Source organism: Kryptolebias marmoratus, linkage group LG12 (genome assembly GCF_001649575.2).
Source record: "Kryptolebias marmoratus isolate JLee-2015 linkage group LG12, ASM164957v2, whole genome shotgun sequence".
Classification (NCBI taxonomy): Eukaryota; Metazoa; Chordata; class Actinopteri; order Cyprinodontiformes; family Rivulidae; genus Kryptolebias; species Kryptolebias marmoratus.
In genome coordinates this window covers 12,572,666-12,596,425 of record NC_051441.1, presented here as the reverse complement: position 1 = coordinate 12,596,425, position 23,760 = coordinate 12,572,666, and the positions used below count along the sequence as shown (strand labels likewise).

General features: G+C 41.2%; 2 protein-coding genes and 1 long non-coding RNA gene across 5 annotated transcripts in view; 1 reads left to right on the top strand and 2 right to left on the bottom strand.

Moving 5' to 3' along the window:
• LOC108239310 overlaps positions 1-3,293 on the top strand; it is a 38,406-nt gene extending 35,113 nt beyond the window's left edge. For all 3 annotated transcript variants that reach the window (XR_005233841.1, XR_001808713.3, XR_005233840.1), the window contains exons 2-4: positions 12-323; positions 1,316-1,475; positions 1,593-3,293. This is a non-coding gene — a long non-coding RNA (uncharacterized LOC108239310). The remainder of the gene's footprint in view (positions 1-11; positions 324-1,315; positions 1,476-1,592) is intronic.
• mapk8ip3 (mitogen-activated protein kinase 8 interacting protein 3) overlaps positions 1-23,760 on the bottom strand; it is a gene marked incomplete in the record, with an annotated part of 1,049,817 nt that overhangs the window by 1,022,622 nt on the left and 3,435 nt on the right.
• On the bottom strand, positions 3,542-23,665 carry spag9a (sperm associated antigen 9a). The gene is made up of 31 exons (XM_025007160.2): positions 22,487-23,665; positions 21,119-21,189; positions 20,923-21,011; positions 20,681-20,831; positions 17,952-18,041; positions 16,833-16,953; positions 16,613-16,706; positions 16,408-16,529; positions 15,568-15,579; positions 15,089-15,103; positions 14,754-14,811; positions 14,504-14,656; positions 14,235-14,286; positions 14,004-14,134; positions 13,169-13,225; positions 12,343-12,507; positions 12,106-12,235; positions 11,877-11,966; positions 11,663-11,779; positions 11,364-11,544; positions 11,054-11,269; positions 9,781-9,991; positions 9,509-9,625; positions 9,224-9,304; positions 9,058-9,125; positions 8,795-8,943; positions 8,533-8,704; positions 8,250-8,363; positions 7,509-7,679; positions 5,660-5,797; positions 3,542-5,561 (listed from the first exon to the last, which is right to left on the bottom strand). The coding sequence occupies exons 3-31, from the start codon at positions 21,009-21,011 to the stop codon at positions 5,443-5,445; spliced, it is 3,384 nt and encodes a 1,127-aa protein (XP_024862928.1). The 5' UTR covers positions 21,119-21,189; positions 22,487-23,665; the 3' UTR covers positions 3,542-5,442.

The following is a 23,760-nucleotide window of genomic DNA, read 5'->3' as shown; positions in this document are numbered from 1 at the left end:
TTGTTTTTCAGCTGTGATTAGGCCTCACCTGGTGTTTCATTTACGGGCGCGCAGAGTGTCACGACGCCTCGCTGGATGGGACCTGAAAATGCTTAGGCCAGCTCATCAAAGGCAAATACCGCAATACTTCAATTGGCAGGCCAAGGACCCTCTCGCTGTGACCAGAGGAGGCTTTTAAATCACAGAGGGTGAACGCCGTGTACCACGCTGTAAAGTGTGGGCTGCCCATCTCGTCTGTCAGGTGACTGCACAAAGCTGACGCCACAGAACTGGACCCCTCTGCAGAAGAAGACACGAAACACATCTGAACACAACAACCATCTGTAACTGGCTCAGATTTTTATTGATCGCTTTCTTTCTTCATATCAAGGTTTTATATTGTTTTGTGGGAGACTTAAAAGGCTTTCGAGGCTGACGAGGGAGTTAACGCTACAAACAGATGAAAAACACATGTGGGCAAAATATGGCCTTTTAAATATGTGTATCTGACCCTTGATTTCATCAAACAGAGACAAAAGACCTGAATATGAACGAGAAGGGAAAAAAATGTAGTGTGAATGCTGAGCTCTAAATGACTCGACTGAAAACTGCTGAAACTGAGTTGTTAAAGTTGAAACAATCAGAACATACTAAAATTTAATGCCACATGCCAAAGTTAGCAAAACAGATGCTAATATTAGCTGAGCAGACGTTAAAAGCAGCAAAACAGATGCTTAAATGAGCAAATCAGTAGCTAAAAGTTGCAAAAAGTTAAAAAAAAAACTGTAGCTAAATGCTAAAAGCGGCAGAAGGGTAACTAAAAGCTAAAAGAAGCATAAAAAGAAAAAATAGATCAAGCATGTTGAAGCAGGTTTTAAAGTAAATATTATCTCTGAAATAATTTCGATGCATTTCTTTGGGTAAATTCATTCTGAGTAAAGTTTAATATTTTGAAAAGTCTAAAAGTTACAGAAATCGTAGCGGACTGTTCCTGACTGAGCTGCACATTCTGATGTATGAATCTTTTTACAAAACTATCAATCTAAAATGTGTAATTCATACTTTGCAATACGAGCAAAACAAAGGGAAGCCTTTAGCTGTAAATGTGCATTTTTGCAGATTTTTCTCTGGTAGCCGTTTGAAGAGAAAACAAGTGAATTCACAACAAATATTTGTGACGGTTCCTCAAAAGGTCAGCAGTTTAAAATCACATGCTGCCTGTTAAAGCACGCCAAGATGCTCGTCTTCCTCGCCCCTCACTGCTGTCATCTATTTTTCAGATGGAGGTCATTAGCCGAGCCTCCTTCCCACACCCTCCGTTCTCTTGTTTTTCCAGACTTCTTGGATTTCTTCTTCATTAGGCTCGCGCCAAGCCTCATTCACCTCGACCTTGTGGCGAAGAGAGCCAAGCGAAAGTGTTCAGTTTCGCAGCGTAAAGCCTTAGAAGACAAATGTGACGTCAAGGCAAAAGGAAAGAAAAGAGCAAAACAAAAAAGGTACATCCTAGTTTTTTTTCTGAATGGGCTTCCTCTGATTTGATGATAACAGAGAACATGTTTTTCCCTGTTACTCCTGACAACTGGTAATATGTGCCAATTTGTTTTCTTTCCCAGATGAATCAAGAAATTGCAGATTTTACCCACTCCTTTATGTTAATTTAGGCCAGCCAATGAAGAGCAAATACAAAATTAATTAGGAAAACAAGAACAGGGTGCAGAGAAACACATTTTGAGCTCAGAGCAAGCTGAAGACATCAACACTCTTCAATTTATTAAAGCACATTGATTAGTTAGACAAAAAGCCACACACTGTCTGTTGCACTCAATGTGTTTTAACCTAAAACTTCAAAACTTGTCTGCAAAAAAAAAAAAACAACAACAAAGGCATGCTTTTCTTCGTTGCAATCACTGATTTGGATTATTTTTCCCCTTTTCTGTACGTGACTGAATGTGCACGTAATTAGTCATTATTTTCCCCACGACACAGTCAGATTGGGTCCCTCCCTGCCAGCCCCAGAGCTGATGTACTCAGCCTCAGAAGCCCTCATCTGGGCTGCCATCTTCCCTCTGACGTCAGGAAGCTCTTTTGAGTGAGTGCGGCATTGATGTCAGCTCCTGCGTGTTCCTTCCGAGGAGGAGGAGGACGAGGAGGAGGGCTGGACGAAGCATAGGAGGACGAGAGACGTCGGTGTGAGGTGGGCTTCGGGCTGTGATGTCACAGGAGTGGATGTGTGTGAAGATGCTGGATCACCAGCAGCTCCACAGCGTCCTCCCAGCTGAGCGCAAGAACACATGGGATGTGTTTGTTTTGAATCAAGGAAAAGGTTGACTGCAGGCCTTGGACATGTCCAGGTCATACAGATGTGTAAGTTTATCATGGGTGCCTTTAATAAAGCTCAGGTGTGTGTCTGTAACCCACCCCTGAAAAAAATACGAGAAAAATTTCACCTAAACAGGCTTTTCAAGAAGACACTTTGTACTACTGAAAGCCCCTCAGACGGTTTACCACATCTACACAAACACACAGCGCCACCTGGTGGCTGCAGGGATCCAGCTGTTTTTTGAAGGTGTTGTTTTTGGGGGATGAAGACATTTTTAACTCTACCATGAACAGATAAACCAACGCTGTCCCAGCTGACGGAGGACTGAAAGGGAAAGGACGAATGGTCTAAACATGTGGTTCTATATCAGCTTTCAGGGGTTTTAAAGGGATAGTTCAGGTCTCTGCAGTGGGCGTTCAAAGACCTGGGTTTGGAAAGGTTATGAACCATTAACATCTTACCTGCTGCAGATAGATCTCTGAATGACCTCAGTCTGTCAAATGTTTATTAAAAGTTAGTACCTGGCAGCAGAAGATGTTGACACACTAAACTGTGTCACGCAAAAGTGTAGAGGTTTAATATTAGCGTTGTTTTTCACACCTGCATGTCAGCCATTAGCCTAGTCCGAGGCAAGACTTCTGCCCTTTTCTTTATGACTGACATCACAGCTGATAATTGTTCTAACTAATTATAACTATTTGACAGAACATGACTTCAACAATAACCAGACTAAGACAGTAATTCACATTAGTCTCAGCCCACTCTGGGATAGCCGTTAGCTCGCTAATCCAGTCAAAATAAAAGGTTTTTTTTTTCCTTAACTGAGGTCGTTCAACGAGTTATCAACAACAGGTAAGATATTAACTGCTCATAAGCTTTCCACAGGATCCCACTTCTAAAGAACTGTCTCTTTAAATCATAATAGTTTGACAAAGTGCATTATGCAAAAAAAAAAAGAAAGAATTTAGTCAAAAATGATTTATAGCATTAAATTCTCTTGACTATGACAGCTAAATCCTTTACTAAAGTTAAAATTTTGCTTTATCAACATAAATTAATGTGTCGTCAGCTGTTTGATCATTTGCTGGAGCACTACATATAAATAAATAATGGATAAATAACATGGTTTGGTAGCAAAAACTGAATTCATGTTAGACCCCATCAGTTGTAAAATAAATTTACATCACACCAAAACACGCACAACTGAGTTCAGAAGTAATGAGACACGTTTCCAGCAACTTCTCCATAAAATTGAGTTTAATAGGTTGTTAAAAATAAGGCTATGATACGATTTTATTTTTTAGCAAACTTTTACTAGGAGGAACCACTGTTACGGCATCCAGAGAAACCTTTACAGCTAAACATGACCGGTCTCTCCAGGGTTATACAGACAGTTAAACACACATAAACATACAAATAGACACACACACATTCACACACACCCATCCACCCAAAACGGTGGCACTAAACCGAGACTTAGCAGATGAAAGAGCCGTGTTTTCAATAAAAATAAAAATCATGCATAGCTTCAGACTCAAATGTTGTTGTTTTTTTGTTTTGTTTTTGATCTTTGTGAAAAAAATCCCACATGATTAACATTGTCCTATTTTATTGAACCAGTATTAACAATCGTGTAAACTCATCGGGACTACGTTGCTCACGGTAGCCTCCTGTGATATTCTGTTCATGTAGAAAGTTACATTCTGAACCCCGACGGGCTCCATGACAAAGAAGGAAAATAAATACTGGAATGGTAAACGCACAGCAGAGAGCCGCTGCTCGGAAATGGACGTTAGAGGAAACTCGTCTCGGTTCTCTGGATATAAAAGAAACAAAATAAAACATCTGCCTTATGGAGGCGCGATATGGTCAGTCATTAAAATACTCAATAAAAGTGACTCATATGAATACAAAACAACAAACAATGGCAAAAAAATGACAAAAAATGCCTTGAAATGTACAAATCAGAAAACAAAATTCCTTTTAGTGCTGCATGGTCCCTGGCGTAAGTGTCAGTATTAGTTAAACACATTTAGTCTAAAACAGTTTGAGTCCCGAATGAATGAGTTTCATGATTTCTTCCTTCCTTTGGTCAGCACACAATCAGGACGCAGTAGTGTCGATTACATTATTTACACGCGTGTTCCTCCAGACTTGAAGTGAGTAAACACCAAACATTTTAAAGTGCCAATGGGCTGAAGCGAACAGGAAGCACTGAGCTGTTGGCAGCCATTTCTTCACGAACGGGACTGAGGTTCAGGCTCAACACGACCGAGCAGACGAACGAACGAACGAACGCTTTAGTGAGGATTCCTCGTGTAGGCTGACGCGAACCCGTTTCTTCTATTCACAGGCAAACCTAAAGGGGTCAAAGTGCGCAAAAACGTATTCCCGGCACGACGTAAACCTGTGGCGTTCGAACTCTGATTCACAAATGGAATCAAAGGCAACTGGGCTCCTTTTTCTTTCATCTCGAAGACATTTGGCTTCTTATGTAAAGAATTGTGTCAATTTTAAACTGAAAAGTTCCACAGAGAAGAAGTCAAACATGTTCAATACAAGAAAAATAAAAGAAAAAAAAGAGTCTAGCTGCCCTCGATTCAGTCTGTTAGGATTACCTGGATGACATGGACAATAGAGAGGAATGTTTTCTGAGCATCACTCGCTGCAAGCTGCTTTTCTAAGAAACACCAGACAAAACCGAAATGCCTAAACAACCTAAAGAAATGTGGGCTTTTACCTTCAGCTCTGATTGAACTCATAGAAAATGTTTAAAGCAGAAAAAGAAAACAGGAAAGAGTAAAAAGATGCCTTTTTTTAAACTGACAGTAAAACTCCTAAAAACAATCCCTTATCTTTTTCACGTCTATATATTTTTTTATATATATATTTTGAAAACGACATCAATCTGCCCCAACCTGAGCCAGTTTCTCCAACATGCAACCCACCTGGACGGATTCTTTGACTTAACGTAAACCGCAGCTTAAAATGTACAAAATACTGACTAAAAAGAACTCTTTTTGTTCGTTTTCTCTACAAAGTAATCGTCTACTCAGGCGTGAAGGAGAATTATTAAAAAAGGAACTTAAAAAGTCGGGATGCTGGACGGCCCCGGAGTCTGAAGCAGCAGTCTGTGGTGGGGTTTAATCAGGCGAAGTGGTGACCTGCCAGACGATGAGGTGGCTCCGCTCGGCCTTGGTGGGCGCCGACGGCTGGCTGGCGGTCTGCTCGGACAAACCATCCAGCTCGCTGCCTTCATCACCTGAGGAGGAGGAGGAGGAGGAGGATGAGTCAAGGAAACGGCACTGAATCGTAGACATCGGTTCTTTCCCCCTCTCTTATCCTGACTACTTTACGGACCGATCCTGAAGTCGATGTAGCCTTCTCCTCCACTCATGATCAGGTAGGTTTTGGGCTCAGACGCGGCCGTGTCGGAGGATTCAGACGCGGGCTCGTCGGAGCCTGAATCTGCGCTACCTGGAGGCGGCATGGCCTGACCTGGAGCAAAGACAACAGGATCATCCACAGGGATCGGAAACAGACTCGTCAGATTAGGAGAAAAAAAAGGACAACAAAATAAATCAAAATAACTGTGTCGAAACAGAAACAAGTAAGTTCTGTAAATAAGATCCTAGTGACATTTAAAAGAGCAACTCCATCACAACTACAGCTGTGAATAATTATTAACAATGACTTAAAATATAACATTATTATTTAATAGGAAAAATGTGAAGAATTTAATTTTTTTGTCTTAACAACTTTTTCAGCGAAACATTTCTTTAAACTTCAAAATTTGTCGTATTTCTTTTACTTTAAATAAAGATAAATAATATTTCTTCTTTATTTAACTAATAAACTGTTGATAAATATGAACAGTGATGCTGCCTGTTTGTTCACAGCCGAGAAACGAATAAATAAAAAGAGTTTATAACGTTTCCAGCAGCCTGAAACGTCACCAGAGGAGCACGTTCTCTGTGATAATCCTGTAAATGCTGCTGGAAGTACACCTTTGTTTCTGGGCCCGCACCGCAGGAACTGTGGACATAAATGCAGCACGACTCGTAAAAACCCTGGAGAATCATTTGGCTGCAAACGTTTCTAAACATTTCACATCTTCAACTCATTTTCAGACTCCAGATTTCCAGATTTCTCCGTCAGTGATGGGTTACTTTTGATGTCAAAGTACAATTTATTTTGTGTCGACTGAACACAAAGTATTAATAACTGATACTTCTGTTAAAAACAGAAAGTAGGACGTCAGAAAGGAGCTTAAAAATAGATTTAGATAGCTAAAATTTTAATTACTTGATGCAGTATAGGACATGATGACTCTTAGTATCTCATAGAGTAGATACAGTCTAATAAATGATAAAAGCATTTTACTTTTTTGAGTTATTTCCTTGTTAAAACTCAGGTTTTTAACTTTTAGATTAAAGAGCAGTGAAAAAAGCCTGGAAACACATTTGGGGTTTTTTTCCCACTCTTACCCAGACCTGAAAAATCCTAAAAACGAGCTTCAGACATTTTCATACTTTTTAAGACTGTTAGAAGAATGACTTTCATTGATCTGAACAGGACGGAATTATGGCTACAAATTGTTTTAAATCCTCCAGTCGGTATTCCTCCCATGTGACTAATGCCCGACGAAAACAAGATGATTTTTCTGCCTCAAAACATCTGGAACAAATGTCCCCCTCCAATCGTCAGGAAACCTGCTGTGCACTCGGCGGAGAATAATTTATTAGCTTAACTTTACCTGATTTGACTCGGCACAAGGAGGAGATCGCTTCTGAATTCAAATGTTCAACTCAGTGGAAGAAAAATCTGCTAAATATTCATCCCTGGCATGAGGGAACAAATTAATATTCTTTTTTTTTTTTACTGGCTCAGGATAAAACTACTGAAGTAAATGTTCCGGTCGGATTAGAATGAGTGTGATTTCTCTTTGAATAAACACAGAAAGGGATGAAAAAGAAACAAACAGAAAGATTTATCCCTGCAGGCATCCTTCGGATAATGTCAGCCACGCATACCTTTACTCGCTTTATTTATTTCCTTTGTTGTATTACACGGCAGCTAACAATCTTTTCGGTATATTACTGGAAAAACTGTTGTACCCGACAACATTTTACTGCCTAAAACACAATAAAACAAATAATAAATTCAGTTTCGTGAGCCGTTTCTGTCACCGCCGTTCTCCGACTCTTACCCGGCACGGTGACAAAGAACTTGACGGCGTCTCGATGTCCGTGGAAACAAAGCTGGGCGTGGGCCATGGAGCAGTACGGCACGAAGCTGCCCGACGCGTCCGAACAGTCGTCGCCGTAAACCCGCACGGCGCCGCCGGGTCGGTTTAGAACCGCTCCAGTCGTCTTGTTAGCTGAGGGACAAAAAGGACACGAATTAAATCTGCTGAGGAGAAAACCTGCAAAGGGTCTTGGAGTTGTGGTTTTACTGGAAAAACAATGTTACTGTTGAGAAAATCAACTCATTAAAACAGGAAATGTATAAAGATAAAGATGCAGAGAGGAGATAAGAACAACTCTGTTATAAGCATATATGATAGAATGATTCAGAACCAAAAAAACAACTAAATGTTTAGAAATCATCTCCATTACAAACATTTGAAAACATCTTTGATTAAAGGTGTGTTTTCTGAATTGTTGGGATTTTTCCGAAGTACTGTGTTCTTGTTTCTGGTGTAATATTTTCTAAGGTGTTTCAGTTTCATTGCTGCAGTTTCTATTTCACTGTTTTGGTTTGTAAAATGTTATGTTAGATGTTAGAATGAATCCATCGGGGCTTTTGGAGTCCAGTCTAGATATCAAACAACAACAACAAAAAGAAAAATCACTCTTACTTTTTCTATTAATAAAATCTCATCTACTTCTTGTTACTTTTTGCACAGCTTTACAGACTCTGAAGTGAGTATTTGTATGAGAAGCTGTACCTTCAGATAATGGGATGGAGATGATGACTCCGTTTCCTGTCCCCACCCACAGGCGGCTGCAGGACACCACCAGAGCTGTGATCCTCACAAAAGAGAAACCCAGTTTTCCCGTCCCTGCAACACGCAGGAGCACAACAGAGTCAGGAGCTCAGAATCTATGAAATAACACCTTGACTTTATGCGCACTTTTCTACGGGAACAATAAACCATGAATCCTGCTTTAATCTGCTCTCCTGCAAACATCTAATCTGGAAGACAAGATGGTGGATTTCAGAGGTCGTACCCAGCATCTTGCTGACGTACGGCTCGATGTCCACGTCTTGCAGGTGCTGGTAGGTGTGTGCGTGAAACAGGCGCAGCGTCGAGTCCAGCCGGATGGACACCCAGATCCCGTCTCCAACCCACGCCAGCTGCCGCACTTGACTCTCTTTGCGAGGGTGAGCGTCAAAAGACTTCTGCTCCGACGAGAGAGATCAAAAAATGGCGGAAGGTTTAGGGTTGCCACGAGGCGGCAGGTGGTGTGATGTACGCGACGAGCGCTGTACCTCTATCCTCATGGCTTTGGGCTGGACGACGTAGATCTTGTTTCTGTAGCCGCACCACACCTTGTCATGGACTACAGTCATACAGCGGATGGAGTGGTGGGGGCGGCCCAGGTCCAGCAGGTGGTAGTTGGTTAGATCCCACTGACCTTCTGCAAGAGGAAAAACAAAGAGAACTGCCTCATTCTTATGACACAAGGAGAACATATTAAACAATTCTCCCTGATACCTTTGAGCACTTATAACGCTGCACGTCACACTCTTACCAATGCCTCTGTGGAAAATTGCTAATGTCCCATCAGCCAAAGCTACCAAGACCCTCCCTTTAACATGCCTGCAACAAGGACAAAAAGAGCTTTTATAGCATTTATTTACTGTATGTATTATTGTATGTTAGTTATTTATCATTTAATTATATGTCAATGTACTTACACTATGCCGAGGATGGCGTCCTTCAGCTTGATGGCATGAAGACACTTCCTCCATCGTGCCACAGACGAGTGCACATACAGACTTAAACACACACACACAACAAAAAGAGATCAAAGTTGATCAGAATCCAGTACTGACTTTAAAGTGACATGAAGTACGCAGGGAAAAGCAGTCAATTTCAGGTTGAATTTAAGTGAGTTTGTGTCATAAATGATTTCAGGTAAAAGCTCAGATAATGTTAGCTGTGTGGCAACAGCTCCCTCTGGTGGCCGATGCCTCCCTCACCATCCGTTCTGAGCCCCGAGCCACATGGTGGGCAGAGCGCTGCTCATCCTCAGGACTTCACTCTCTGACGATTCCCCATCTTCTGACTGACCAGCCCCACCGTCCTGCCCAGAGCCCCTGAAGCCAGATCAGTCAGCAAATATGAACACATGACAAATGTTCATTGTTTTAGATTTACTTTTACTTTTCAAAATGATTAAGATTTTAGGGCTTTTATTTTATTCTTTAAACAGTTGTGATTTAAAAAAACTACATAAAATGCTGGTTCTCACCTCTGTGCCTCAGCAGGGCAGGAGTCGGTGGGTCCCACCCCCAGCGGGTCGGTGAACACATGCTCTGTGTAAATCCCTGGTTGGTTCGGATAGGCTCCCTGATCCTCCTCTCCGTCTTCGCCCACACCAGCGTTGGCCTCTGTTGCTTCTGTTGCCTCTTCGGCTGTAGGAACCCCGTCCTCGGCCGGACTCGCCTCTCTGGACAGCTCCACTGTGGGAAAATGTGAAATACGCAATCACAGAACGGTCAGTCAGAAGGAGGTTTTCCATTTGCAGGACTTTAAAAACACAGAGAATCCTTAATTCATCTCCACAGCTGACCATTTTGTTAAAATCTAACTACAGAGAGCTGCAACTTTCTTAATGTTTGACCAAAGGTACATTAAAAAAATAATTGATCTAAGAGGAATCAGCTCACAATTTGTGTTTAACAAAAACTTTTTATTTCTATACCTATCCATACATGTTTGATAAACACTTTTCTTTTAGTTCTCAGATTCACTTCAGATTTTCACTACTGTTATAATTTCCACACTACTGTTTTCTGTTAAACAGTTAATGCATATATTCGGTATGTGCATGTTTCAGATCCACACTCTACATCATGTGAGCTGTGTCACATAACCACTTAATATGATTTAAATACATTCTTCCTTTATTGTACCTCTATTTTTCATGTCAACACTGCATTAGCAGTTGATAAGTTAATGAAAATTGTAAAAATATATTTTTTAAGTTGTACAGGCGTCCTCTCTGGTCTGGAAATGTGTTAAGTAATAATTCCCATCCTGAAAGAGCAGCAGCTTATGATTTTACTTTACAGCATAAATTAGACTGCTCCCTCAGAGCAGAAATTGTCTTTTGTTTTTGTTCAGCAGTCTACAGTGAGTATAGACAATAATTAGTCAACAATCTTTCATTTCTAATAATATCTGTAACAAACTGAGCAACTGGAAGGCTGTTTTTGAAGAAAGACGAAAAGGTAAATTGAAAGGACTGCAGATACAAACACTGGATAAAAAGGCTTAAAGAAGACAAATAAAAGCCTAATTAGCTCTTATTAGACTGAGTGAAGTAGGTGATGTTTTTGTTTCTAGTTTTTATTAGCATTGCAAAGTTAGCCTTGACGTTACCATGGTGACTTGGCGTGCTGTAAAACAAGCCGTCTTTATTTGTGAAACACCTGAAATAACCCGGGTGGTTGTTTTACTTGTTAGTGGTCCTTATAGAGGTCAGCCCTGGAAAACAACACCAGCTGTCTGCAGAGAACTACCTGAGCCGGACACAGCGCTGTACTCCACCAGCTGGTCCGTGACACCTGAGCTGGCAGTCTGAGCCACGGCGGTGACGCCTTCGGTTGCCATGGCGCCGTCGCTGCTCGTTGAGCCCACGCTGGCAACGCTACCGGCTAGTGACACTCCATCGCCTTGGCTGGCCTCTGAGTCCTGGGATGCCCAGTCTCCTCCTGGGTAATCTGTATCCAGCACCCCTGAAAAAGCACAAAGGACCTCATAAATAAAAGCCAAAAAAAAAAAAAGAGCAGTAAATAAAACCAATCAAAGCGACACAAATGCTCAACTTACCGGGTACGCTGGCGATGCAGACAACGTGTGTGTTGCAGGCGTAGAAGCTGTCGAGCAGCTCGGTGGGCTGCGTGGCGTCCAGCACCAAAACCTTGGTGGAGGAGTTGGTGCTCATGCACGCCCACACCGTACTGGACACCTCGTCCTGAAGGATCAGCTCCTTCTCCCCTTTCTCCTGGTTCTTAGAGCGGCCACACACAAAAAAAAAAAAAAAAACGTTTATAATAACGAACGCGACATTTGAAAAGCTTTGACACCGCCTCCTGTTTAAGCATCATTAAAACCCACTGAACGCTTGCCTTATTCTCCTGCTCCAACTGGTCCAGGCTGCACTGTGACCCTTTCGTCTGCTTGGAGAGCTCGGACGACAGAACCGTTCGACCCCCAGACAGGTTGACCCCCGCGGCGCACCACAGCTGAGGAACAAAAGAAGGTATAGATATCTCATTTTCAATTCATCTACTAAAACAACGCTTAATGCAGATTTAATCTACATTTTATCTATTTCTGCACCTTTAAAGAAGCATCTTTCTGGTCCAAAGGTCGCAGGTAAACTGGCACCGGTAAATTCATCTTGTTTTCCACCTGTGTCCCGTTTGCAACCTGTAGAAATGAAACCAGCAGGCCAGATAAGATTTTATATATAAAACCTGCTTCTAAATAAGTTGAGCTGCATCCCAAGCTAACCATATTCCCATCTGTTTGACTTTTATTCAGAGATACGGTCTGATTTGTTTTCCACCTTGTGTTTGCCGGGCAGGCTCCAGCCATGCACCGTGACTCGTCCGTCTTCTTTCTGCATGTGGGCCTTGACTTGTTGGTACTGAGCTTTCTTCTGCTCCTTCCGCGAGGGCGAGCTGCACTGATCCGTTCTGCAAGAGGACCAGAGAGAGAGAGAGAAATCCGTGTTTTTTTTTTGAGCCAGCAGGTTTACCAAAGACACGTGCTGTGCACCGCCGTCCGCCGCTCCGTCACCCACCCTTCGTTGAGAAAGTCAAAAGTCTTGGACTTCTCCGTGGGGAACTGGGAGAAGGTGCTGCTCCTCTTCACCAAGCTGCCCGGGGTGTTGTACTTCACGTTGGACTGGTACTCCACCTTCTTCATGGCGGGGGCGCTGGAGGAGGAGCTAAACAGTCTGCTGAAGCTGCGGGTGGCGAAGTCACAGAAAAGCCGAGACAGGAGTGCAGGGAAAAAAACCAACGTTGGGGGGGGTCACCAACCAGACAATAAAGGAGCACCAAATATCACCAACATTTACTGAACAACGACAGACATTAAAGCATGCTGGGAGTTGTAGTATAACTCAGGAATGTTCTCCACTAAACTTATCTTGATGATTTAAAATCAGTGATTTGTAAAAACAGCTAAATATGACTAATGTGGAGTTACAATCTGACTTTAAGATTTAACCAAAAATAAAAAAGTGTATTTGTACATCTGCTCTACCTGCAGCTCCCTACGAGTAGACAGAATAGAAAAACATCAAGAGGCACAGAGCAGGCAGGAGACGAGAAGAACCCAGGGACACAAGGAGAGGCTCGTCTAAGACGTTAGCGATAACAACAAATGGTGCAACGCAACAACTGTGATTAAAGATGCATCAAAAACCCGGACCCTTCAGGGAACAAGGAGCAGTTTTGTGTCAATCGAGGTAAAAATAAATGAAATAATAATGTTTACCTAACGCTGCCAATTCAATAGTACATCCCAGTAAAAATAAAATCAAATGAAAGACAACTTAGAAGCTTTGTTAAATTAAAGCTCCAACATAAAAACTGCATAAGAGAGTATTTGAAAGGACTCACAACTGCCAGATGCTGGATTTCTTTTTCTCTGTGAGAGCTGGATTTTCTCTCGAAGCCCTAGAGAAGAAAACAAAGGATTTCATGTGAAAAACACATATTTAAAGGGGGAAACTTGGACCAGTTCGGGTTTCTATAATGACCTAATCCAACACTGATTTTTAGAAATCCAGGCAGCTGATGGCTGATTTATGAAGCCAATGTCTTTGTTTGCTTTTGCCCCATAAATATAACAACTTAATATGCATACACATTACAATATACAAGAGCTTTTTTAAAAAAAAAGGAAATATAAATGGATTATTTGTCACATTATTGTTCTGTTTTACAGTTTTACTGAAAGCATTATCTGTCCAGTTACAGGTGTCAAGTTCTCCCTATTTTCCTGTTGAAAAGTAACACTTCTTATCTGAAATCCTAAATGCATAAGGCTCTAAAGGAAAAGAAATAAAATCTTACAATAATTGTCTGTTAAATACAAGACCGATTGTTTAAAAGTTAGGATAATATTCTGGTCAAATGACTGAGGTCTGCTGGTGTTGTGCAGAAAAAAGCATCCCTGCCATGAAAAACGTGAAGAATGTAGTGTCAAGTATGAGGTCTATAGAAGTGCCCGTCTGTCATTAACTTTAATTGATTGGGTGTGGATAATGTTGATTATTAAAAAATACAAAAGTAAGCAAATTAATTGGTCAGCCTCTACTGTCAATATATACTGAAAACAAGAACGGCAGCAATGATAGTAAATAACTATAATGTTGGCAAAATGATTTATTAGACAAACATGTTGGAAAGCCAGCGTTTTACTTCATTCACCTCCTGCACCTGCTCCATTTACCTGATCATCTCAGTCCACCGCACAGCTTCCTGCAACTCCATCAGTCGCTCCTTGTACTGGTTCCTCTCCATTAAAACTCTGGCCATTTCCACCCTGGTGAAGCGTTTCCTCTGAGCCGTAGGTACGTCACTCTGTGACAAAAAACCCAATTAACACCACGTGGACAAACACCGCTCCTCATTTCAGGCATGGAAACGGACAAACGCCGTGGCACAAATGAAGACGACTCACGTCTTCTTCGTCTTTGTTTTTCTGTCTCACCTCCTCCACCTCCAGTCGCACTCTGGAAAAGATCATACGTTACAAAAAATAAAGAAGTTTTCTGTAATAAATGTTTTAATCTTAAAGATCTAAAACTGCTTTTTGATTGACAAAAACAAAGCCAACTATTTAGTTTTATGTCTGATGAAAATCCTAAGAAATGTTGGTTTGCAAACCAGAGCTAAAGTGCTTTTATTTTGGTGAAAAAAGCTCCACGGGTGGTTCCTGCACGGCCTTACTTTTTGAGATCCTCCTCCAGCTCTCTGGTTTTCTCCTCCAGCTTGGTTTTGGCCTGCAGCAGCGCCTCTAACTCCCCCTGCAGCATCTCCTTCTCGCAGGTCAACTCATCCACCCTCAGGATCAGGTCTTTGTTCACCACATTCAAGGCGTTCCTGAAGAGAAAAAACAGTCAGAGAGGATATTTACTGAATTCACATCACAGTCAAACAAAACAGAAAGACTTAACAGAGTTAGAACGTCTGTGCTCACTTTGTTTCAAGCAGTTGTGAATTCTCCTGGATTAGATTTTCAACTTCCCGGCCCATTCCTGAACAGGAGGGAAATCAGAACGAACATTTAATTTAAGGAATACAAGCAAAAGAAAATATTGATGACACATTAAAGCTATGACTACTTTAGCACTACAGAGATTAACTCATACCAACGTAAGAAATCCAACATGGCACAAAGTTGCCAAATATCTCCTAAAGAGATATTTGTAACTGCAGGTTTCACAGAACAACAAACTACCACGACAATCAAACCCACAGCACATGTCACATGACCGACAGGAGAAGAATGGAGAGAGTGGGTGAGCTCCTTACCAATCAAACTAAGGTCTGAGAAAACCATGCAATCCGAGTCAGGCGGAAGAGTAGGACAGAGAGAGAGAGAGGGAGAAATGTGGATATAGTTTGAGACAGTGAAATGACCAAAATGATGAAGGAGCCAGAGCTAAATGTGAAGCAGCTGACTCCAAAAGCTGAAAAAATTGACAGCAGTTAAAAGACAAGGAGAAAAATCCATCAAGGGTAAAGAAAATTATTCCATAAAAAGAATAATTACAGCTGCAAAGGAAACTTCAAAACTCATCATCCATGCGTTAAAATGATGTAAAAACAAACAAAAAAAGATGCCGGAGGACAATAAGTTGTGCATTACAACTGTATACCAGCTCAGACATGAAGCGGGTGAAGGTTTGAGGTGGGTTATGAAAAGAGGGGTGACAAATGAGTCAAAGGGACGTCACAGAAAAAAAATATAAATGTTTAGGTTGAGGAAACGTTTCTGAGGTCATACACACCGGAGTACTCCACTGGGTTTATGGACAAAAGCCAGAGAATGAGATACAGGAGAGAAAAGAGGGGATGTTAACATGAGCAGAGCAAATATCAGCACACAGGGTGGCATGGCAGCGAGGAGCAGGAGCTGGAGTTACACAGATGTGACTATCAGCTCAGTGTCTGTGGCAGTAAAAGCTTCAGTAAAACACTCACCGCTGGAAAAAAAAACAACAGCACAGGAAGGTCAGTAGCTGCAGAGTTAGGTCAGTTTTCTCTGAGTTTATGGATGTAGGTTTAACTGGTTAAGTGTTTGTGAAAAACGTTTCACGATTTAAGCTTTTCTAAAAACCTGATGGTAAAAATGAACGAGTCAAAGCACTACGTAAAAAGGTTTCTGTATTAAAACATACTTATTGAGGACAAAAAAGGCTGAACTCAATTAAAATCAACCACATATAAAAAAGGTATTAATTCATATTGAATTCAAATATTTTCTAAACCACTTCACTGCAGCATTTAGGTGGATTTTTAAACTGTACAACAATATAGACACGTAAACAAATGTGAAGTCTCCATGCCAAACAAATAAAAACTTGTTCTTTGTTTAATTATCACTAATAACAAGCTAAAACATAAAATGGAGCTTCTGTGGAAACTAATAAATATAGTAAATGCCAAAGAAAGAGGACTACAAAACAGGTTATTTCATCAAAAATAATAAAATGTGTTTTTTTTTTCATAAATATTTTCAATTAGAAATTTAATACACATGTTTCATCAGTTATTTGAACACAATTTAGATAAATTATCCTCAGCAGCTCTCGCAGAACTCCTCCTGTAGTTATTCGGTTTTTACTCACCGAGCAGATCGGCCCCTTCGTCCACGTCCCCAATGAGCCCGGTGCCTGCAGACGACAGCTCCTCAAACAGGGAGTCCGTATTCCGGTCGAACGCCATGTTCTCAATCCCTTTGGTCGGAGTGCTGAAAGAGGACAAGCGACAGGAGGTGACGTTGTGGCGCACAGTGGAATCGATTCAAAACCCACCCTTCGTCCTCTGCCCTACCTGCAGGGTTTGTATCCGATGAGATCCATGTCCAGCTCAGGGGTGGACTCAATTATGTCCTTCACGTCCGAATTCTCCTCATTTTCAGGCAAACCTGCACAAGTCAGAGCGTGCATGAGAAGAAAAAACTGAAGACAAGTTTTCTGTATCAAGTAGCAAAAAAAAGATGCATAAAAACGCCCAAATGACCTGTTATAAAACTCTAAAAGCTTTTACTCACCCACGGATATGATTCTGGTCCCCGGTGCGGCCTGCACCTCTGTGCTCTTACTGGTCCCGTCTTCCCTCTCCATGTCTGACGTCGACATCTGGGTGGTCGACTTGACGTCTGACAGCTCATCCTGAAAAGAAAAATAGCCTTACTTCCAGAAAACCTTAGACACGTTCCAAAAAAATTAAACCCCCTACATGAACTAGCTGTAAAATACAAAACAACCAGAATATGTTTGATCACAAAACACAAACTAACAAAAAAAAAAACACACAGAACATTTGCAGGCCACACAATGAGGAGGGAATCAACAACAACACATCTAAACAGGTAAAAATGAGGTGAAATAACAGCAGGTACAAGACTCAAAACCCCAATTTCTTCTATCCAACCCTTTTACTTTCTGCAGAATAACATATGAAACCAGGACGAGATATTAAACATCTAACTCGGAAACACAAAGGAGAAGTGTTTGGGTGAAATTGGAGCTCAAGCACACAGGAAACAACAAAGAAATGACCACACAGGGATAAGGATAGCTGCTACATCACATCAGACCAACACTGACGACGTGGACAACACAGAGCTAGCACACGAACACAGACCATCACTACACGGGCTGCCGAGAGCGTAACACAACATCACAACAACAGTGAGAGCTGTCGTTCCAAAGCTACAAACACAAATCCACAGAAGTTAAAAAAAAAAACACTAGTAAAGAAGAAGCAGAAATTGAAAACCTGCTAAAACTAAAGTCCGCTGGCGCACACCTACAGCAGGAAGTGGCAGAAAACTAGCTTTAAATGTGTTAGTGCACAATGGCGTGAGCACTAATGTTAGAAACCTGGATGATCTGAGGCCAGATGCAACCGAGCTGTCACCGACTTGAACACTGGTGCACAGAGACAGCGCGCGGTTGAATGTGGCTCCGGAGGTCTGGGGTGGCGTCTATAAATGCACAACGGATGAGGAGATGCTTTTGACAAAAACGGGACAAAACGGCGGCGGGAGGTAACTATGGCGCCGAAGCACACACATGCCACACACACACATGCCACACGCAAACTGTGCCGTCCGCAGCCAGAGCAGCAGCAGCGCTGATGCCGACGCCGGCGCCCAGCCAACTACCTTGCAGTCGTCTGCCAGCGAGTTCCCCCAGGTAGAGTCCTGTGCACCCTTACCGCCCCTTTCCTTCGGGGGGTCGGCAAAGTCCAACTGCTTAAGGGGAGGAGGGGGGAGGAGGAGAAGGGGGGAGAGTAAGAATGAAGGAGCTTGCATGTGCAGAAGCAGTTCAACAGAGATGCATACACCCATAAGTGTGCATGTCTGTGGAGTGAGTGGAGAAGTGTACAGAGAAGCTGCTGTGTGGCAAGATTTGTTCATTTTATATCAGAAATAAAGTTAGAGAAATTATTTTTCTACTAATAAAAGTTGACTAATGACAAATTGCTGTGCTGAGGCCATTGGCTGAAAAATCTGCAACCAATCTGATCAAAATCAGAGTTTTGTTTTTTTTTTTAAAAAGTTGAGATTTGGACATCCTTCTTCATTGAACACAGAGCTGCACAACATTAAACACTGAATACTGTGATGGTGATATAAGCTGTGATAACCTCCCCCCCCACACACACACACACACACATTTATCTGGAAGTTTAGGATACAATTTCTACTTCCAAGGGGGACAAACGTCTACACAACATGTGCTTTTATTTTGACATGTGCACTTTTTTGCTTCGTTTTTTTGCTTTTATTTTGAATTTCGATTACATTACATTAAAACCTGACAAACTGATCAAATAACCCCCCATGAACTGAAACGCACCCTCTTTAAGTTCTCATGAAGCCGATCAAGCTACATGGAAGTCTGTGATTGGTTCATTTCCTCTCAGTACTGTAACTGCTGCTGGAGCCTTTTGAATAGATAAATCTACATTTTCCTCAGTCCCGTCATCATGTCACTCACCAACACGTGTTTTAGCATCTCAGCCATCGTCTGAACACAGTGTGGGCGTCAGGGGGACTGAATAAATTCGAATGGACAGAATTAAGATTAAATGCAGAATATTTTGGAATAAGTATGGCCTATGATTCACTGCAGTCTAAGCAGTTCTTTGGGATATTGATAATATGAACATTAATATAATAATTTTTACAATATATTGTGCAGCCCAAGTCTTAGATAAAAGTCATTTTTTTTATTTTTAGATCAATTATCAGAAAAACTAAGGATATCAGATGATTTAAAAGGTTTTCCTTCAGTAATTATTAGCTGCAATTTTAACAAAACTGCCTTTTTATCAAATTTCACGATATAATTTAAAATTTTATTATTATTATTATTTGTTTATTTAAATAAATGCTTTCAAATGATAACTGCATACATGCTTATGTATAATTTAAGAACAAATTTCACATTTGAACTATATTTTTTTACATTATTACAATATAACATGATGTTATAACTGTGTCAAAAGATTTTTGTTAATACGTATATGGTAAGAACGTGAAAATATTTTTATAGAAACAAAAATACATTGTAAGAAAATAAAAATATAATGCTGTAAATTGAAAAAATACTTTCATGTTTCAAAGTGATACAGTTTTGTTTTACTTTGATAAAATATATGAGAAAATAAGAAACAAATATTTGAAATGTTTAAACTTTTTTAGTTGCCAAAGTATTAAATTTACATTTTTAAATACATTGCATTTTGTACAGTTTTACTTTGATTAACTTGAGTGTTTTTTTTTATAAAAATAAACAGCAGTGAGTGTAAAAACGTAATATTATTAGCCCAGTGAAATGGTTGTGCAGATATGAACCATACAGTAGATGAACATTAAATTATGGCTGACATGCAGTCACATGCATGGAATAAATCGGATTAAATCTGCACTTTATGAATAAATATGATGGCTCTGTTCACCTCTGAGGGCCTGCGTTCACACTAATAAAGCCACTTGTGTTTGAAACGGGCCGCGCCTCGACAATAACGCTCCTGTAGCTGTGATTACATAAGAGCCAATCAGATCGCAGCGAGCCCGTCTCTCTCTCTGAGGCTGGCTGCGTGCCCTACATCAGCATCGCTCCCATCATGCATTGTGCCGCACAGCTGATGCCCCAGTTTTAACAAAAACGCAGCCGTGAAAGGAAATAATGTCACAGCTACTACAGATGCTAACGTGTTAAAACAAATCAGTTTTAAATAGAAAATAGCTTCAGCGTAGCTGAAAGACACAACGAACTGGACTGAAACGTCAAAAACCAGCCAGTTCACATGAACAGAAAATGCTCCCAGCAATGAATATTTATGGGATTCATTTAATTATCTCCGCTGACTGCTGCACCGGAGGAAGTCTGAATATTCATCAACAGCCAGAGGAGAGTCTGAAACAGAGGTGGCCTTGTCCAGCACCAACTAAAACACACATTAGCACACGAGTCCCATCAAAGACCTTCCTAGTTTTTAAAATGGATCGAAGCCCAAACCTCATCTATCTTCTAACAACTTCAAACAAGCTGGAGATGTGACGATAATGTTATCTAGATTTTATGCATTTCTAATGCTTGTCATAAACAGTGATTGTGTTTACCTTCAGTGGCAAAAAGTGATTAACAATTGATGTTTGACTCTGAAATAAAATCCAGATGATTTTAGCCTTAAGAGGCTACGTCTTTCTGTCCAAACTTGAAGAAAAAACACTATTAATGTTTGACTGAGGTGCTTGCAGGTCAAATATTCATTTCCAAACGGCCCAATGAGTCGTAAGTCAGGGATCATGCAGTCTGAACCAGATGTGAAATTCTCCTCCGATGGAAAAGGAATCCAGCGCGGTGCCACCGACACACCCACCTTAAGGCTGGTGTTGGAGCGCAGCTGTGACGAGTCGGCGAACCTCCAGCCCTCCGTGCCAGGAGTCTCGGCTCTGGCGTGGGAATCTGGGATTATCAGAGACGCTCCTCCAGCTGAAGGAAAAATCCCCAAAGAAAGAGGCCGCTCCCTCCTTCAGAGGTAAAAAAGAAAGAGGAAACACGTTACCGGGAAAGGTTTCCCGTGTGAGTCTTGGGCTTCTCTACAACACAAACTCATCTTACCTGACTCGGCCGATGCTGCTCGACTCTGAAGTCTCACTCATCTGCTGCATTTTGATCCTCTCTACGTGCTCCATGTAGTTATGGATCATCTGCAGAGCCAAGGCAAAATGCTCAGAGGAAAACTTGCCACGACTTCTGTCAAAGATTACAATTCAAGAACATTTTCTTCCCTCCTCTCCCCCCATGTCCTTCGTACCTCTGAGTGCCGCTGATGGAGGGAGTTATATTCCTTCTTCAGCTCTACCTCTCGTTCTTCTAACCTGCTGACTGAAAGAGACGGCAACATCTGTCAGCTCGAGACGGTTGCTTTTTCAAGACGCAAGACAAACACGCCAAGAAAAACAGGGGGAAAAAAAAGCAAAAAGTAAAACTAAAAGCATCAACCAAACTTCCTACCGGTAGCTAAAACATAAGTAACACTCTCGATATTTGCAGATTTGTTTACTAAATTGTCAAAAAAAAAAGAAAAATCTTGGACAGTGAATGAAATCTGTGAATACTTTTACTCAATTAGGGAAAGGGAATAATCTCGTTCAGACAGGTTTTAGTGATGAGCTGACATGAAAAGTGACAAAAACACCTAATCCTCTGTTAGCACCTCAGCTTCAGCCTAAACCCCTCTGTGAGCTGCAGACAGATACACAGTGTAAAGTCTAAATGCTATCAATTACAGCAGCTGAAGCTTCTGCACGTTGCCTGATGATGTCTCGCTGACGTGTGTTTTTACATCACAAGGGGGAATTTAATCGGCCGGCATGACTCATCGCATTTCTGCAGACGTTGTAAAGCGAGACAGGCTGAAGGGACGGGACCTGGGTGTGCGTTAGCAGGTGTGACAAATCACTGTGGTGAAGATTAATAATATCATACCACATGAATGCATTGTTTGAATGCGCTGCTTAAAGATAAAATCAGTGGCAGCTCGATCCCCTTCAGCAGTGACTGCAGCGTGTGTTCGCTGTAACACGGTTGCAATGAGCTTATGCAATGTTTATTTCCATTTAGAGTGGGATACATTTACACACGTCATCAGTCCATGTGTAAGAATGACGCCTTGTGCTTCCCGAACCGTTCTTTTTTTTAATTTGAGCCCAATAATCTAAGCATTGACTCAAAAGAGAAGCAAAAAAACAAGCTAATGATGGAAAACCCTGCACAGCTAATCTAAAGTGTTACATGAGCTTGTATAATAGGCAATAAACATGATGCTTTTTTTTATTTTACTACATTGAGCCATCACTCTGAAGAGCAAATCTGGATTTATCTGATCACGACCTTTTTCCATTTCTCCAGAGTCCAGTTTTACAGCCACTGCAGTTATTGGAGAGGTGGTTTGTGTGTAAATCCTCACCATCAATCTGTTAACATCCTGAGGTCTTAAATGCATACAAAACAGCAACACACCCCCAAATAATTTATCAAACTATATATAAACATAAAAATAAAACAAGCGTGCAAAGCAAATCCAGGATGCAGACTCATCTGAATAAAAAGAAAAAAAACTGATTGAATTACAAAAAGAAAAGAAAAGGCTGACATGGCAGCAAACAAAACAAAAACTTACATAAGAACACAAGGAGCAGGACCTGAGCACGGCATCAACTAACAGAGACACCCAAAATGCAACGAACCAGGGAGGAATGATGGACAAAACAACAGGTTTTATGGACTGAGGGTGGTGATTAAGTGGACGCGGGTGACTGATTACAAACTAGGGACAGGTGGCACATGTAACACCTGTCCCTGTGTCACCTGTGACGATGGGCGTGGCAGGCTGACCGGAGAACTACTGAGCTGAGGGCAGGTGAATGGTAACACGTGAGAAAACTGATGACACACACACAGAAACACAACAACATGAAACCAGGCTTAACTACAAGAACGTATTAATAAGAAAACAAGGAACAAACTAAACAAGGATTACAAACAGAAAAATTACTCAAAATCAAGACATGTTTTTTTAAAAAAAGAAAATCTTCAAACACACATTAAACTAAGATTTTTTTATGTAAATTGTATTAATGTGCATAGTTCATATCTGATTATTTCAGCTCTTTTTATTAACCAAATAGAGACAATACAACAGAACGATTCTGATCTTTTTAAATATCCATAATTGTGAAATTATCCCCTCACGGAGACACGGCCAAGCTGCAGTCATCCCTCCACCTGCAATGGTTTTATGAATCCTTCAGCAGCAGCTTTTGGACTATGACTCCATGAGAAATCAGATCAGGTGCTTCGACATGCAGGAGTGAATGAATGATTTACCTCAGGGAGTGGCAGTGATTTCATTTCAACCATCACTCCCAAGCCAAACTCTCTCCACACACACAAAGGACTACACACTTCCAAATGTCATTTAACAGAACGAATCAACCCCTGACCTTCTTCTGTATGACACTTTTTTAAAATCAAAGAGAAGCATGTACAGAAATATGAAGAGATCTCGCTCCTTCCTCTTTTCAGCTGCGACTGCATGACTCAGTGTGCCCGGCTCTGCTGACTAAACCAGTCAGTGTGTGAATCCACATTTTCCAACAGGACAGAGTTTAGGAGGCAGTTTCTCCGCCTGCGCCGCTTAATCCAGCAGTAACATAAACTGTAATGCAGTGTCACATAAAATGGGAATAACACAAATCCTATAATCCCATTAGCGTTACTCCTAAAAAGGCAAGAACAGTGTGTATGTTAGTATGTGCAGTATGTGTGTGTGTGTGTGTGTGTGACTTTGTTTGGATGGGGTCCCACGCCTGACAGGAAACCAACTTATGGGGACTTCCTGCAAACATGAGGATCAAAATGTGGTCCCTACAGACAAAAAAAGTGATTTTTGAG